Source organism: Corvus kubaryi, unplaced genomic scaffold (genome assembly GCF_017639235.1).
Source record: "Corvus kubaryi isolate FWS band 111438036 unplaced genomic scaffold, C.kubaryi_AGA036_p1.0 37396, whole genome shotgun sequence".
NCBI lineage: Eukaryota > Metazoa > Chordata > Aves > Passeriformes > Corvidae > Corvus > Corvus kubaryi.
In genome coordinates, this window is record NW_024581135.1 from 9,471,384 (window position 1) to 9,487,058 (window position 15,675).

At 46.1% G+C, this 15,675-nt stretch overlaps 1 protein-coding gene across 1 annotated transcript; it reads right to left on the reverse strand.

Moving 5' to 3' along the window:
- Window positions 1–9,836: 9,836 nt before the first annotated feature.
- Window positions 9,837–15,539, reverse strand: UMPS (uridine monophosphate synthetase). The gene is made up of 6 exons (XM_042041550.1): window positions 15,186–15,539; window positions 14,793–14,946; window positions 12,819–13,487; window positions 11,943–12,118; window positions 11,314–11,428; window positions 9,837–10,520 (listed from the first exon to the last, which is right to left on the reverse strand). Exons 1-6 carry the CDS (start codon window positions 15,522–15,524, stop codon window positions 10,339–10,341), a joined length of 1,635 nt encoding a protein of 544 aa, XP_041897484.1. The 5' UTR covers window positions 15,525–15,539; the 3' UTR covers window positions 9,837–10,338.
- Between the last annotated feature and the right edge of the window lie 136 nt (window positions 15,540–15,675).

Sequence of the window (15,675 nt, forward strand, 5' to 3'; positions counted from 1 at the left end):
ATTGTCTTTGCCCAAGGACCTGGGTGTACGTGGTGGGGAATGCAGAAGGATGGGGAGACATGGTGTGTGCCTCAAGGAGATTTAAGCGTGGGGGAAAAATAATCTGTGGTGTGAGTTGTATGTTGCAGGAAATAAAGTAGCAGGAGTGACATGAACTGATGAAGAGTGGATTTTGCGAGGAGCAAGGAGAATGCAATGACAACCCGAGCCAGGCTGGTGTTGGTGCCCAACAATCAAGTGTGCTACTTCTCCTGTCCTGACCACTCATCCTGATGGAATGGAGCCCAAGTCAAGGATCTGGAGGGATGGAGGAAGCCCATGAAATGGGAAAATAATATCTATCTTTGAAAGAATGGGGGATAGTGGTTAATGCAAATGTATGTTTGGTATAGAGATGGTTTAAGGATGTAGCTCAAGTTGAATGTGTGGGCAAGAAGGCATTCCAGTAATGAGAAATAAATACAGTGGAACAGTTGGGAGATATATAAATTGTGTGGGATCTGAGTATGATGCAAATGGTATGGAATAAGGGGTGGACAAGGCATTGGGTCTGACTGAGATAGAGTTCATTTTCCCTTAGCAGCTCTCACAGTGCTGTGCTTTGCAGTGGGAGCTGGAAAGGTGTAGATAACACACCAGTGTTTTGGCTACTGCTGAGCTGACCTGTTCCTGTGACATTTGTGTCCCCATCAAGGGGCTGGGAATGGGCAAGATCCTGGGAGGGCACAGAACCAGGCCAGCTGACCCAAATTCACCAATGGGATATTCCATACCAAATGGCATCAGCTCAGATATAAAAGCTAAGGGGGGGAAGAGGAATGGGGTGCATTCATTACTCTACAGTGTTTGCCTTCTGGAGCAACCACTACATGTGCTGAAGCCCTGCTTCCTGGGAAGTGTCCAAACATCGCTTGCAGATGGGAAGTAGAGATTGACTTTTCCCTTTGCTTATGCACACACAAACTTGCACTTGTCTTCTTTTGCTTTAGTAAAATGCCTTATCTCAACCTACGAGGTGTTTTCCATCTTATTCTCTCCCGTGTTCCACTGGGAAGGGGAGTGATAGAGCAGCTCAGTGGACACCTGGCACCCAGCCAAGGTCAACTCGCTCCACATGGCAGAGCCTGGAGTCAACTTGGCATTCCCGGTGAGAGTCTGCTCCACCAAGGAAATACGATGGGGAGCAAAGATTTGTGCACACTGGGATGCATCAGAGAAAGAGGCTCTATTTAGGGTAAAAAGTAAGTCCTTTTTATACCACAGAGACATAACCAGGCATAGGATACCAGCACTTGGAACAGCCAGTAGGTACTGCTGACTTCTGTTTTCATCTGGCACAGTCAATAAATGATTATGTAAATGGGGCAGAACACAAGCTTGTATTGATTCTGGAAACCTCATGGACCTGTTAGTACAGGGTTAAACACTCTGCCCTGATCACCTACAGGGTAATGGTTGTGTTGAAAGTTAAAAGTCAGAACTTGAGATGGAAATGCCTAAGAAGCAAGATGTGCTGTGGTACAAGTGTCTATCGTCTGTGGTGGTACTCTTAGTGCCACAAAAACATGGGTTAAAAAGTTGGCTACCAGCTTCACCCAGAGTCATTGTCATGTCTGTAGAATGAATTAGAAAAACATGGATTAAAAACAAAAATCAATTTTGTTATAATCAGAGTGCCCAAAAGAGGTTATGATCTATACAGCCAATTGTGTTGCTTGGGTCTTATATGTCCCAATTATCATTAGTACTAAGCCAACTCTACAGACAGCAGCATGTAGAATTAGGACCGGTGAGATTACAGTATCTTTTGACAATCCATGTTATTAACATTCCATGTGAGATGCCAGAGTCCATTAAAACCTCCTTTGTTTGTAATTGCTGATTCATTATTTCAGGTCCATGAGGTTTCCAGAATCAATACAAGCTTGTGCTGTGTCCCATTTACACTGAAACCATGCTTGGGGGTGATTGTAACACTGTGTAATTACAGTTGCTTGTCTTCCTCACCCAGATTGAATCTGTGTCCTGGGCCATCATAATGCACCATGGGGCCTCAACATATGAATGCGCTTTAAAGGTTGTTGTTGATAATTTGGTGTATTGGGGAGAAAGCATGCCAAATTAGGTTGACCCCAAGATGCTTCAGAGACAGGTTGTCCTGGGCCTCAAAATTTGGCTTCTAATGATCACGGGTGGTATAAAAAATGCCAACAATCCAATTTGTTGCCTGCTTGAGAAATTGTATTCATAAATTGAACAAAGTGATCACTATTCCATCCTTGAAATAAGGAACAAGCAATAATGTAGTTAAAAGATATGGTGTGCATAACGTAACAGTTACAAAATGCTCATGATGTTGTTTCACTTCATGCCAACTTGCCAAATCAGTACAACATCTGGAGGAGTGGAGGAAGCCCATGGACCCTGAGAGGAATATCTATCTGTTAAAGAACAGGGGACAGCAGTTAATGAGAATGCAGAAATCTCTGTGTTGGTTATAAAGGTGGTTTAACTATGTAGTTTGAGTTGCAAGCATTAGTAAGAAGGGATTTCAGTAATGAGAATTAAATACAATTGAATCAGTACTGTGTGGAGTGCCGGGCCCCACAATTTAAGAAGGATGTTAAGGTCCTTGAATGCACCCAGAAGACTCCAGGTTTATTTAGTTTAGAGAAAAGGAGGCTGAGGCAAGACCTCATTGTGCTCTGCAGCTTCCTGAGGAGGGGAGGTGGCTCCTTCCCTGCCTGCAGTCTGCTAGTGCCACCCCATCATGCCTACCCCACAGCCTTTGCAAGATAAACATGGGCATCTCCTCTAGTCAGCCTGCTGTGAGTCCTGTTCCTTGCAGGAGATCCCATAAGTGTCTCCATTCCAGATCACGCTCCTGTTTGCAGGGGGCCATTTTGTGTCAGATCAATTAATTTCAGCATTTCAAGCATTTTGTCCCTTATTCTTATTGCTCTGAGCTCCCTTAAGCCTCTGGATGACCCTGACCTGACCTTCCTTTTGGGAGTGCTTCCCTGTCCTTGTTGCCTCCCCACAAGGATTGTCAGTTTTCCAGCCCTTGGACCACTATGGTGTTTCAGTGCCAGCTTTCATGCCATAACATTAAGGACAGGCTTTTTTTGGTCCCTCTGGACGCGGCATTTTGCAAGAATTTTAGTTCCCCTGCTGCTGTTGCTGGCACAGCCATCATGTCCCAGGATGTTGTCTCTGTCCCTTAAGGACATCCTGAGCAGTCAGTCTCATTGTCCAGCCAGAAAATCCATCAAGAGTACTAGAGGGAGGGGGAGGGAGACAGCCCCACAGTCCCAGCATTCTTCTAGCAGCATTTATTATCGATGATAACAGGGAGAAGGTTTTCAGCCTGGCCTCTGCATCAGTGTTTAGGAGAAATATTCTTCCTCTCAGGAATATCTGTCCCGCCTCAGCCTGACAAAGGATCACTGTTCCAGCCCCCAGCAGGTACCACCTATCCCACCCAGTCCTCATAGGGATTTTTGCTGTCCTGCATGGACAATTCCCTTAGCTGCTCACCATGAAAATTCCTAGAAATAATTGTGACCCTCGGTGGCAGGGGGGAGCCTTCCTCTCCAGAAGGAGCCGGGAGGAGCCCCGGGGAAGTTTTAATGTCAGGGTACAAGGAGGCTGTGTTATCTGGATAAAGTTTGGGCAACAAAGAGGGGGAGGAAGACTCATTGCCAGAATCAAAGCCCCTTCCTCCTTTTCCATTTTCAGTATGTGTATTTTCAATGATCCTGCTCTGACCAGGCATGTAGGCTTTTGCTGCAGCTGCCATACATCCAGACGCCTGAGGTTAGTTTTTAACTAATTGGTTTGCAGCAAAACAATGGGATTCAAAGGCAACTGTTCACACTTCTGCATCCTTAGCTTGCTGCAAAGCTTCCAGTTCCGGCCTAGCAATGCTGAACAAAGCACCCACAGCTGACACCTCTGTGAGAAGCCCGACGAAGGGGGCCTTGCCATTCTCTGCTTTGGATTTGAGTGTCCTGTCATCTCTGAAACTCAGCTTGCAGCCTTTCCAAATTCAACCAATTCTTAGACACCTTATCCCTGTTCCACAGAGGGATTTTCCACAAGTATCTTACCATTTTCACTGCTTTTCTACTGCCTTCTCCCAAGTATCCATGACCTGTTTATCACAGATCCACAATTCTGACATCAATTAATGCCACAACCCAGAAGGATTACTTGGCTTGTGAGCATGCAAAGATTGCAACTGTTAGCAGTATGCCTGACTCTGTCGTGCACAAAGACACAGAGGATTTATTACCTATTTTCTCTTATTCATTACAGTTTACTACTATCCAGGCAAGTATAGTTAGAGTTGGCAAACAAGTGTATCTACTCTACAAGTTACTACAAATTACTACCAGAAAGCAAACATGGCTTTCCACAGCAGCTGCAATCAATACTAGCATCAAGTCTATATTTCAGTATTACACAGCCTATCACACACCACCCCCTTATGCACAGTTACAGCCTTGCTCAGGCTTCCTCCTGTCCTTTGCCCTGGCCAGTGTCCACCTACAGCCCTGCACTTTCACAGCCGGTCTGTGGCTCACACCAGCTTATGAGAAAATGCTCAGAGGGGCACATGGGTCATGCAGGAACAGAAAAGCAAGACTGAGGACAGAGCCAACCCAGACACACAGGCAGGGTCACCTCTCCTATCCTGCAGATGCCTGCCAAAGGAGTTGGAGGAAAACCTGAAGCTGGAGCAGGCACCAGGCTGAGTTTTAATTTTCTGCAGCATTCAAAGCTGTACTTGTCACTGTGGTACAGACTGACCAAGAACCACCATCATGATTACAAACAAACAAATCATCCAGCGTGTCTAGGCCACAGCCCAATCACAAGCCTTCCAAAACTGACCATTCCCTGAGACAGTGACCTCCGAAAGTCAGATCTGAAAACAAACTTCCTCTGGGTGTTTCACATTCCTTTGGTGCTATTCCCTAAATGCAATGTTTGTGTCTCTTACTAAAAAAATCCACAGCAACAAGCTTTCCACATAAAGGGAAATGATTCAGTTATTTTTCTGGGATTAAGTTTCAAATAAATTTTCATAGACTAAGCTATGGAAACTATAATATGACCTGTCAGTTAACCAATAATAAAGCAATGTTGATACAGTGGCATACAAATAATACTTTTAAGGACAAAAGTTTCAACTTGGCTGGTTTTAATTCAGCACTGGGTTTATCAAGATTTTGCAAGAATTTTAAGTCTGAGTAAAGCACTGTACTTACGCAGTTACACTGATTTAAGTGCCCTGGCTGGGTTCTCTTGACATAGCACTCCTGGGTTCTCTAGACACAGAGACCCACAACCTCCAAGACACAGAGTGAACTTTACACACAAATATCAAAAGTTACGTAACAATTCCTAAGTGGTTCCAGCTTGTGCTGGTCTCACACAGTCCTCAGGAATTGCTGCTCAGAAATAGCAGCAAGTCATGCAGCTTTCTGCTGCAAGCACTGGCAACGGTTGTAGTCTTATAAAAAGAGTGACTTCCTTTCATTCTGTTATAAACCATACTCCAGAGTAGGTAAGGATCGCAATTTCATATAAAGGCCTACTTGCCAGATAATATTAAACCCAGAAATTTAAATATAGCCTTAGGCCTCTACCACAGGCTCAATCAGATCACAGAATGAACTGCAAGAGTTTCAGATTCATATATTATGATGCAAATGAGTTTTGTAAATTGTGACCTAGTTCCCATGTTAGGAACAGTTGGGACCAACAGCAGGGACTGTGCGATGACTGTGAGCAGCAGGGGCAAGCAAGGAAATGAACATTTGTTCTTAATTTGAAATGGATTTTTAATCACTTTCAGGTGCCTCAAAGGAAGTGCACACACTTATTTAGTATAGTCATTCTGACAGAACAATGTGTATAGGAGGTAACACGTTTTTGTTCTACTAATTGAAATGTTTGCTGCACTGGTGTCACTCAAAGTGCCAGAACACAGCTCTTTCTGGCGTGCACAAAGAAGGACCGTGAAATGAAGTTTCCCAATTGATCTGTTCCTCAGAACTTGCTTTGTAAAGAAAGTGAGTTGCATGTACTCTCTAAAAGTGACTGGATATTAGATCACATTCGTCTTTCCAAATCCAGTTGCTATTTTTTAAGCTAGAGGCCTGATAAACTCACTCTCCAAAGAGCCTGCTCAGGGATTTAGCTCCATGGCTGTCAGCCACATGCTTAAACACGATTCAGCAGAGTTAGTGGAAAATACTGAACTCATGAAATTCTGCTTGTGCTGTAACAGCGAGCCCACAACACACCATGCTGAGCTTCAGCCTGAGGCAGCTTTCTGATTGTTTTAAATGAGTTTTAGAATACTGTTTTAAATGTTTGAATGACATTTAAATGTTTTAAATACACCCAACAGCAAGGGTGTAACTTGTTAAAAACCGTACAGATTTTCATTCTAATGAAAACTCATTCTAGAGTTGGTATAATCGTTGGAAACTATTGGAAGCTGTAAAAACACCAGAGCATCAACACTCCCCGAAAATAAGAGTCTCAGCTCCCTCTGGTGGAAAAGGTCATTTTCTGCAAAAAGGTTTAAGTGAGAAAGTCTTGTTTCTGCTGCAGGCCTCGCGGCCATGAGCTACCTAGACAGCAAACAAATCCTCTGTTCCCTTTGTAGGACTGGAACTTCTTAGAAGTTGATGTGAAACATCCCACCTCACTATCCATTGCAGTGTGTCTGAATAGGATACCTCATGATCAACATGTTCCATCTTCCCCAGGGTGGAATTCTCCAGGTGTGAATTGTGATACATAAGCCTACTGAAACAATTGGTAGCCACAAGGAAAATAACACACACAACCTTCTAACATTCTCTCCACAACATCTTAAGCCCCCCAAGCAGCTGAGTCATGAAACAGAGCTCTGTGTCACTAATACACAAGGCATAAGGCAAAACCCTCAGATCCCAACCTGTGTCCCTTGGTCTCAGACTGTTGGGGCCCTCCCCCTGCCATGTGGTCCTGGGAGAGGGGTCCTGGGGGGAGACACGGGATTTCCCTGCCCCTGGTCAGCCTCGTTCCCCACTGGTTGTTTTGTGTTCCCCTGTGCGGGCAGGGACCCTCGGGTCCTTGCCTCAGTTCCTCGGCAGATCCCGGCCATGCGGCTGGAGAAATAAACATCTCTGAAACATCTATCAAGAATCAGACCATATATATTTCTTTCCCATGGGCTTTGTTGTTTGATACGTGTGTTGCAGTATCCATACTGTAACAAATGGTGGAGAATTGTGAACAGAACAATCCCCAATCCCTAAGGACAGAAAATTCATGAGTAAAAACCACTCTAGCTCTCTTTTCTCACCTTGGTTTGGATATTGTCTCTGGACTATGGAAGAATCGTGGGAAATGTGGCTCTGAGTCACAGAAAAAATGTATCTAGAAGTTAAAGGAATCCTTGAACAACAAAATATTTGTTACGGGAGATCTAGAACATTTTTTTAACTGGCTTTTCAAAAATTTCTTTTATATTTCTCGAGACTTACTTTTTGATATTAATCCTCCTGGAATTACTGGAATTAATCACGGGTGGTTTTGGCACAAGATCTGGGATAAGGGATCAAACAAAATATGCACTAGTGATAGAACCTCTCTGTGCATCCCTTGTAATCAGCGAAGCTCTTGAGGAGCATTTATATGGTCCCATTACCCCTAGAGCAGAGGATGGCCTTAATCCTGTGGCTGAGACCGCGCGGTGGCCATCCCAGGAGCGCGTGACTGCAGCCGTGCTGGCGGAGGTGCCTGCGCTGGGTGCACCCGGCCCCCTCGGGAGAACGCGCCTTATCGCGGACCCCATCCCTGTCCCGGGGTCCCCGGCCACTCGACTGCGAGTGAGGGAGCGATGCCGCAGGTGCCGTGGGTGCCGTGGGCCACGAGGAGCCAGGAACCGGGCATCGGCGTGGCAGGCCGCTCTGAGCACACGGCTCGGAGAGCCCTGCGGAGGGAGAAGCGGCGGCTTCCACAGCGACACGAGAAGCCGCGCAGCGCCGAGCCGAAACGGGGCCGCTCTCAAAGCAGCGTGGAGTTGGCGGAGGAGAACCGCTCACAGGGCACGGAGCCAGCGGCGATGGCAACGCGGGGCCGCGCAGAGCCCAGACACGCGCCGGAGCAGTGCCGCTCGGAGGGCACAGAGCAGCCGCAACCCGGGGGCCCGGCCGAGACGTCGGAGTCGGTGAGGCGGCGGCCACGCGGGACCGGCACCCACGACGAACACGCAAGCACGTGATAGGAGGAGTTGTAGCCACGAAAGTCACAGAACTGTGAAATGGTACAGTGTAAAAAACAACTATGGGTTTATAACACGAGATGATACAGGGGAAGATTTATTCATCCATAGAACTGCCATTAAAAGAAATAACCCTAAAAATTACCTGCAAAGTGTAGGAGATGGGGAAGTTGTACAATTTGATATAGTGCAAGGAAAGAAGGGTTTACAAGCAGCGAATGTTACCGGGCCTGGAGGTATTCCAGTCAAAGGCAGCCGTTATGCACAAAATTATAAACAATATCCATCCCTGCAACTTCCCTACCCATAACCTACTTTCCCCTTTTATCCTATACCCAATATGAACCCTTTCCTAAATTTACCCCATCCCCAGTTTATTCCTAATCTGTTTTTCACCCCGTGGCTTCCCTATACAATTCCCTTTCCCTACAACTCCTCTCCGATGCCGAGGGGGGGATGAAAAGGGGGAGGGAAGAAATTAAATCCTCTCCTGCCTCAGTTTCCCCACAAAGCATGCCCGGAGAATCCTGTCTCCCTTCTGTCAGCCTTAAAATGTTCTAGAGAATCTGTTTGGACATTTAAAGACTCAGGAGGGTAGGTAGCTTGTTTTGTTTTGAAACTGTCCTTGTTGTTTTCAATGTTAAGTTCTAAATCTCTTTTTGTTAAAAATAAACGGGTGAAATGTTGGGGCCCTCCCCCCCCACTGTGGGGTCCTGGGAGAGGGGCCCTGAGGGGAGGCACGGGGTTTCCCTGCCCCTGCTCAGCCTCGTTCCCCATTGGTTGTTTTGTGTTCCCCTGTGCGGGCAGGGACGCTCGGGTCCTGTGACTGAGCAGTTCCTCGGCAGATCCCGGCCATGCAGCTGGGGAAATAAACATCTCTGAAACATCTACCAAGAATCAGTCCATATATATCTCTTTTCCACGGGCTTTGTTGTTTGATATGTGTTGCAGTATCCGCGCTGTAACATTAGACATCCTGCATAAATTAAGCCAATCAAAAATCCCATCTCCTATTTTCAAAGATCTGATGAAGAGCCCAGCACTAATGGCAAAAACCTTTTCTCACTAAATACAGTTGTTCCTAGTGTACAGGTAAGTGTATGAACAAAAGGACCCTGCTTTCTGTGTGCTCTGGAACAGCAACAGTCCAGAACTGCATCACCACTGGTTTTTGACCTCTTGATCAATAGGATTTTCATTGCTATGTGCACCACATCCCTGCCAGTTATAAACTTAAGGCTATTCTATACTTTATAATCAAAGCCAATCATACACAATATTTCTACTTCTTCTTATTCACCATTAAGAGTAAAGGAAAGTAAAGCCTGAAAGTATTACAGCTATTGTCACAAGAAGTCTAATAAAGAACATTTTTGTTTCCTATTAGAGGAATTGAGAGCTCCCCTGTAATGAAGCGCACAACTAATTGCTCTGACAAAGTCTGTGAACAGAATCATGAGCAATTCCTGCAGTCACAGACACACCAGAATGACTTTTTATGACACTTATGCCATGGGACAAAAACATATAGAGCCACTGAAAAGGAAAATGGTAGCAAAAACGTATTTATTAAGCACCACATAATTCAATTCCACAGGGTGGCATTAAAACCTGCACCTGCCCCTTAGAAACAGGAGAGCTGAATAAACCCATGAAGGTGGGGCAGCACATCAGGTGTGCAGGTGAAGTTTATTAAGAACACAATAAAATACAATTTCCACAGCCAGAAAAAAATTTGAGGTTGGGGAAAAGAAACAAAGGCAACAACAGCCAACAAAATACCCTTGGAGTGTTTTGTGCAACATTTTTCAAACAAGAAAGCTTTCTAAGGCTAAAACATGGGCATGAAGTTCTGGGTTCTTACATTCAAGTATCAAAAACAACAACAGCAAGTACAATTTGATCTCTGTATGATTAAAACAACTTTGTAAGAGATTTTTCTCCAAAAGGGCAGTTTTCTATGGGCTGAAGTGTCCAGGTATTTAACTGGAACTCTCATGAGGGTTGCAGCTCCATCAGCTTTGCTTACTGGCTAGGACAGTGTCTGGTTTTCAGTCTTCTGCAGGAATACCAAGCCTGCTCATGTAGCTCTCCCAAGCTGCCTTCCTGTACTTCTCTGCTTCTTGGAGACGGTCTGAAACTGCCAAGATGCCACGTCCCACAATAATGATATCTGAACCTTTTTCACCAATGACTTCCTTGGGGCTTAGGTACTTCTGTCCAAGGTTATCACCTGAAATACAGACACCATTTTTTTCTCAGTTTGCACAAAACTGTGTTTACTAAAAACCTTCAAAGAGTGCTGGAACCAAGAACAGGTGCCCTGCTCCAGCTCTCATCCTAACAATCCACAAACAGAAGTAGAAACTGCGTAGCCAACCAACCAACCCAGATCAAATCTGACAGCCAGCACCCTCCTTCTTCATGGTTTACCAATCGCAGTAGATGGAACAGTTACTCAAAGCAGCACCAATCAGGATTACTAAAATAAACCTCAGCCTTCTTAAAACAGGCATAACCCCCAATATTAATGTAAAAGCTTGTGATTTCAGTTTAGGTTTTCTAAGAATTAGGTATTGCAGAGAAATGTATCTTGCCTATCTGCTTCAGTGATAACCTCTTTAGTCAGCACAAGACTTCCAATTCATTGATACTGCATCTATATCAATACCTAGGGTTTCACCTGGACTTCTCTATTTGTTAATTTTTTTTTCACTCCTACTGAATAGTTTTACATCTCATCTAACACCTATCTGAAGATATTTTACATGTTTTTAGGAATGTGCTTTATAGTATGCACAGACCTCAAAACAAGAAAAAAGGTTGCATAGCCTGCTGGTTGCCTTCCAGAACTCCCAGGAAAAGGATGAGCATACCCAGAAATATGGAAGACAGCCCTTAGTGGGAAACAGACTCCTCCCAGATGAGAATCAGCATCCAAACCCTCTTCTTAAGCCACTTTTTCACTGGAGACTAGATCACTTCTGTACTTACAAACAGACTAAAAATATTTTAGAAAAAGTTACCTCCAGTTTGAAGCTGCACTCCTGGGGTTAAGTGAAGAAATTCTGGTTTATTACTAACTCTAGATCCACATATGAATCCAAAAACGAAATCTGGGTTGTCTTCAGCCATCTGTACCTGAAAAAGATCAGTGAACAGTTACAAATGATATACTTAAAACTCAGCTGGCCTAGCAATCTGTTTCTCATCCACCCTCTGACACTTTAAACTGTGCAAGGCAGGGGTATGAAACACCTCTTGCTTTCCCAGTGTAAAGTCACTGCTTCCCTCTGGCAGGAAAGTGAATATTATGTTTCTTTCTATGTTATAAACAATACCACGAATGAATTTAAACTAATTAGAAATGCATTGCTTAAAGAAAGAAAGAAAAAAGAAGAAGTGGGGGGTGCTAATAGCAGACCTGGCACGTATACTAGAATTCCAGGTGTGAACTCTGACCATCTCACGTCACTGGCCTACAGCTGCAACCTTTAAACACCACACTGTCATATTCCTGAATCTCCAAGGAAAAAACAAACACCTGTAATACTTAGAGCTGAAGGGACTTTTGGAAGTGCAAGTAGTAGAAACACATAAAACCTCCCTGTCACACTTTACAAGCTTTTAACCTGAAACAAGACTGCCCACTTACTGCAGCTTTTGTGTATTCACCCGTGGCAAGAGACCCTTGGGAACTCATCTCAGCAACGAGGAGACAGCCACGCTGCAGAGGAAGACCTACTTCCTTCAGACCTTTCACAACTCCAGAGCCTGGAACCACGTGGGCATTGACTATGTCCGCCCAGGATGCGATTCTGAACACACCACCTGAGAACACGGACAGGAAGACACAGAGTCATCAGAACTGTGTTAAACAGGAACCACAAGTTAAACAAAAACAGCTGCACACTAAATCACTCACATATTTAAAAGACAGTTTTACTGCTGTAGCTTGACAGTTATAAGTTCAGTCTCATCAGACAGTTCTGACAGCTGCCTAACCACAAAGTGTAATCTCTCAGTTTACTCTTCACAAACACTTGTTAGTGTCTCACCTTTAATATTCACTGAGACATTTATGGTAGCCCAGAAATCCGCTGTCACAGGTGCTATCTTCCCAGACAGCACATAGACCATATGGGACATAAGGATCAGGAAAAGAGAACAGCAGTCCTGCAGCTGCAGATGGAGTACCAAAGGAAAGCCATGCTGGGCACACAAGCAATACAATAATAGCAGGCTGCCTTAAGAAGCCAGGCTGCAGTTTCTCACAGCACACAACTACTCAGAAGTACTTACTGAGCACAACCACAGATTCATAAAAAGGCTTAGGTTGGAAGGGACCTCAGGAGGTCATGCCCTCTCAGCAGGGTTAACTTCAACACTAGGTCAGGTTGCTCAGGGTCTTATTCCCCTGAGTATTTCCCAAGGCTGCAGATTCCACACTCTCTCCTGGCAACCTGTGCCAGCACTGCAGTCACACACACCAGCAGCAAAGTTATAGTAAATCCAGGTTGATGATAATCACCTTCATACTGATGTTTCACTGTGTTTCCAATATCTGCAAATTTCCTGTCTTCAAAAATCAAGAATTCATGTTGATCTGCGAGCATTCTCAACTCCTTTATTACCTCCTGGGTGAAATCATTCAAGATGTCTATGTGAGTCTTCAGGATACAGATGCTGGGGCCCAGGGTGGCAGCTAGCTGCAGCAGCTCCTTGGGGCTGGTGACATCAGCAGAAAGGCACAAGTTTGTCTGCTTCTTTTCCATGAGCATGAGAAGCCTGGCTGCAATGGGATGCACCCCTGGCAGCTGGGCACGGGCGCTGAAGCTCAGCTCCTTGCAGACTCTCTTCACAGGAGCAGCACCATTCTGAGCCACTGTCTCAAACACACTTCCCTGAATGAATTTCTTCACCTTTTCAACCATCTCAGCAGCCACTTCTCCTCGCTGCTGGAGAATCGCCAGCACCCCAGACAAGGTGCACACAGAGTGCAGGCGAATTCCATGTTCCTCTAGCCTGGCCTTCCCACCCTGCTCCCTGTCCAACAGCACTATGGCATCTGTGACTTTTAATCCTTCTTTCTGAAGAACTTCTGCAGTTTCCAGTACACTGGATCCACTTGTTACCACATCTTCAATGATCAGGCATGTCTCTCCTGGATTAATGGTGCCTTCTACCATCCGCTTAGTACCTGAAAAATAAAAAGCAAACACTCCACCAAATTAAGAAAGGTTGGACAACCCAGAAAAACCTTAAGACTATCAAAACTTTAATAGATGATACCACTTATCACAATTCTTACCACAGCTCACTCGCTGACCTGTACTTCAATTTGTAAACTGTTACTTCTCCAAGCTAATAAAATACTACTTTATGTTTCCAGAAGTTACATTCCATTAACAAAACTGACACACAGTTAAAAGCACTAATTCAAATGTTCGAATAAGATGACTTCAGAAGTTTATTACTGTCATGACTTGAAAGATCAGACTTACAAAATTATTCTCACGCTATTTAAAACATCTTTAAAGGCAGCCAAGTTATTGGCACTCTTCAGCATGTCCCCTGTTTTCCATAGGCAGCACTCTGTGCTTAATATGCCTGTTAGAACAACTAGAAGGAGGAAAGCTTCAAGTGCCTTTGTCCTAACTAACAACAGGCACACATCCATGAAAGGCCTCCTGGGGGGACAATGACAAAGGATGCCTGGCTTTCCCAGGAGCAGCTAATCGCTGTCACAACTGGCTTGTGCCTCACAAGAAGGAACAGCAAATGTTTCCATGCCTGGCCCACTGCCTGACACAGGAGTAGCATTCAGTTTTGACATGGGTACTTTCTAATTACACACTGTTGGAAGAGGATGTGTAGAAATCCAGTTATATGGCAGCTTAATGCTTCAGTCTGCTGTCCCCCTTCCTTTATCACAAATAAATGGTACATTGAGCAGAGAAGGGACTGCTGCTTACCTGGCTCACTGATTACAGGATAATGAAAGAAAAAGGGGTTTGAGAGATAAATGAAGAGACTAGAAAGGTTCCTTTTGGAGCCAGTATGCAAAAAGTTCTGTTTAAGAGCAAAACGTGGTTCTGGTGTCAGCATGCTGGAGAATCTGAGTTATAAATCCTTGTTTCTGGATGAGGCCACTAACCTAGAACCATAGCAATGGTAACAAGTCAAAGAAAAAAAAAAAAAAAAAGACGCTGCTAAAGGAAAGAAACAAACTCTCACAAACAAAACCAAAGAAACACAAAACACCCTTCAAGAGTCTCCAAATCTCCTACAGCAGGACTAAAGCTGCAGCTTAACAGCTGGGAGAGGCTGATCAGGCTGGGATGCTATGGGAGGTTTGCTTTAGTGGGGGAAAGGGCCTGCTTTTTCAATTGCAATGGTAACCTTAAACTGGAGCGGAGGTGCTGTGCATTACAAAAGAACCACAAATATATAAAGTCATTTCCCAAACAAGATAAGTTGCCAACTCTTGATTTGAAGGCTTTACCGTAGTCTTTTCCTTCCTTCCTCCGTATAAGCATTGGAACCTGATTTTCTGCGCAGATGATCGTGGCCAGCGGCAGCGCCGTGTAGGGAACGCCGCACACACAGTCGTACTCCAAACCGGCATCTTGGGCTGCTTGGAAAAGAAGTCCTGCAACCTGAAACGGAAACCCAAACGCTTTGTAAGCGCCACGCTGGCGCGAACGTGACGAAATCAATGAAACCCCCTCTTCCCGACACGACCCAAGAGCCGACCCTGCGGGCTCCCGGCCCTGGAGAGCCCCGGCGGCGCTGCCGTGCCCCGCTCCCCTGAGCCGTGAGGAACCCGCCACCCCGCAAAGGGCACGGACACACGTGGGGCCCGGCCCGGGCGGTGCCGGGGCTCCCCGGCCCGCACCTGTCGGAGGAGGCGCGGGTGGGACACGAGGCCGCGCAGGTCGATGTACACGGGGGAGGCGCGGCCGCTCTTCAGCACGAAGTGCCCGAAGCGCAGCGCGCCCGCCGCGCTCAGCGCCGCCGCCACAGCCCCCTCAGGCGCCGCCGCCATGGCCGGCCCGGCGCGCGGAGATGATGCAGGGCGGGAGGGCCGCGGGGCGGGGACACCGTGTGAGCAGCGGGGAGCGGGGGCCCGGCCCGCGTCCTCTGCCCGCCGCGGCAGCCCCGGCTGCGCCGTCCCGGCGCTGCTCCCCGAGGCCCGTTCCGCCCTCCCCAAGTCCCAGTGCTGCCGCCAGCCCATTCCCCCGGGAAGCAGAAACCGCCGGTGCACGGAGGGTTTGACGTGACCCGAGGGTTTCTCGCCGCGTCGGCTCCCGGGGTGATTCCCAAAAGGCCGCTCGGTGGATGCAGCCAGGGTGACAATCCCGCGGGCTGGTTCCCTGAGAGATTCC

What these genes read in the sequence shown, in the direction of transcription:
- UMPS (XM_042041550.1), bottom strand. Translation starts at nt 15,524, where the DNA reads ATGGGCTGGCGGCAGCACTGGGACTTGGGGAGGGCGGAACGGGCCTCG. An exon ending in ACCCGCGCCTCCTCCGACAG is followed by an intron (nt 14,947 to 15,185) that starts GTGCGGGCCGGG and finishes TTTCCGTTTCAG; the next exon opens with GTTGCAGGACTTCTTTTCCA. An exon ending in AGTGAAACATCAGTATGAAG is followed by an intron (nt 12,119 to 12,818) that starts GTGATTATCATC and finishes CCGTGTTCTCAG; the next exon opens with GTGGTGTGTTCAGAATCGCA.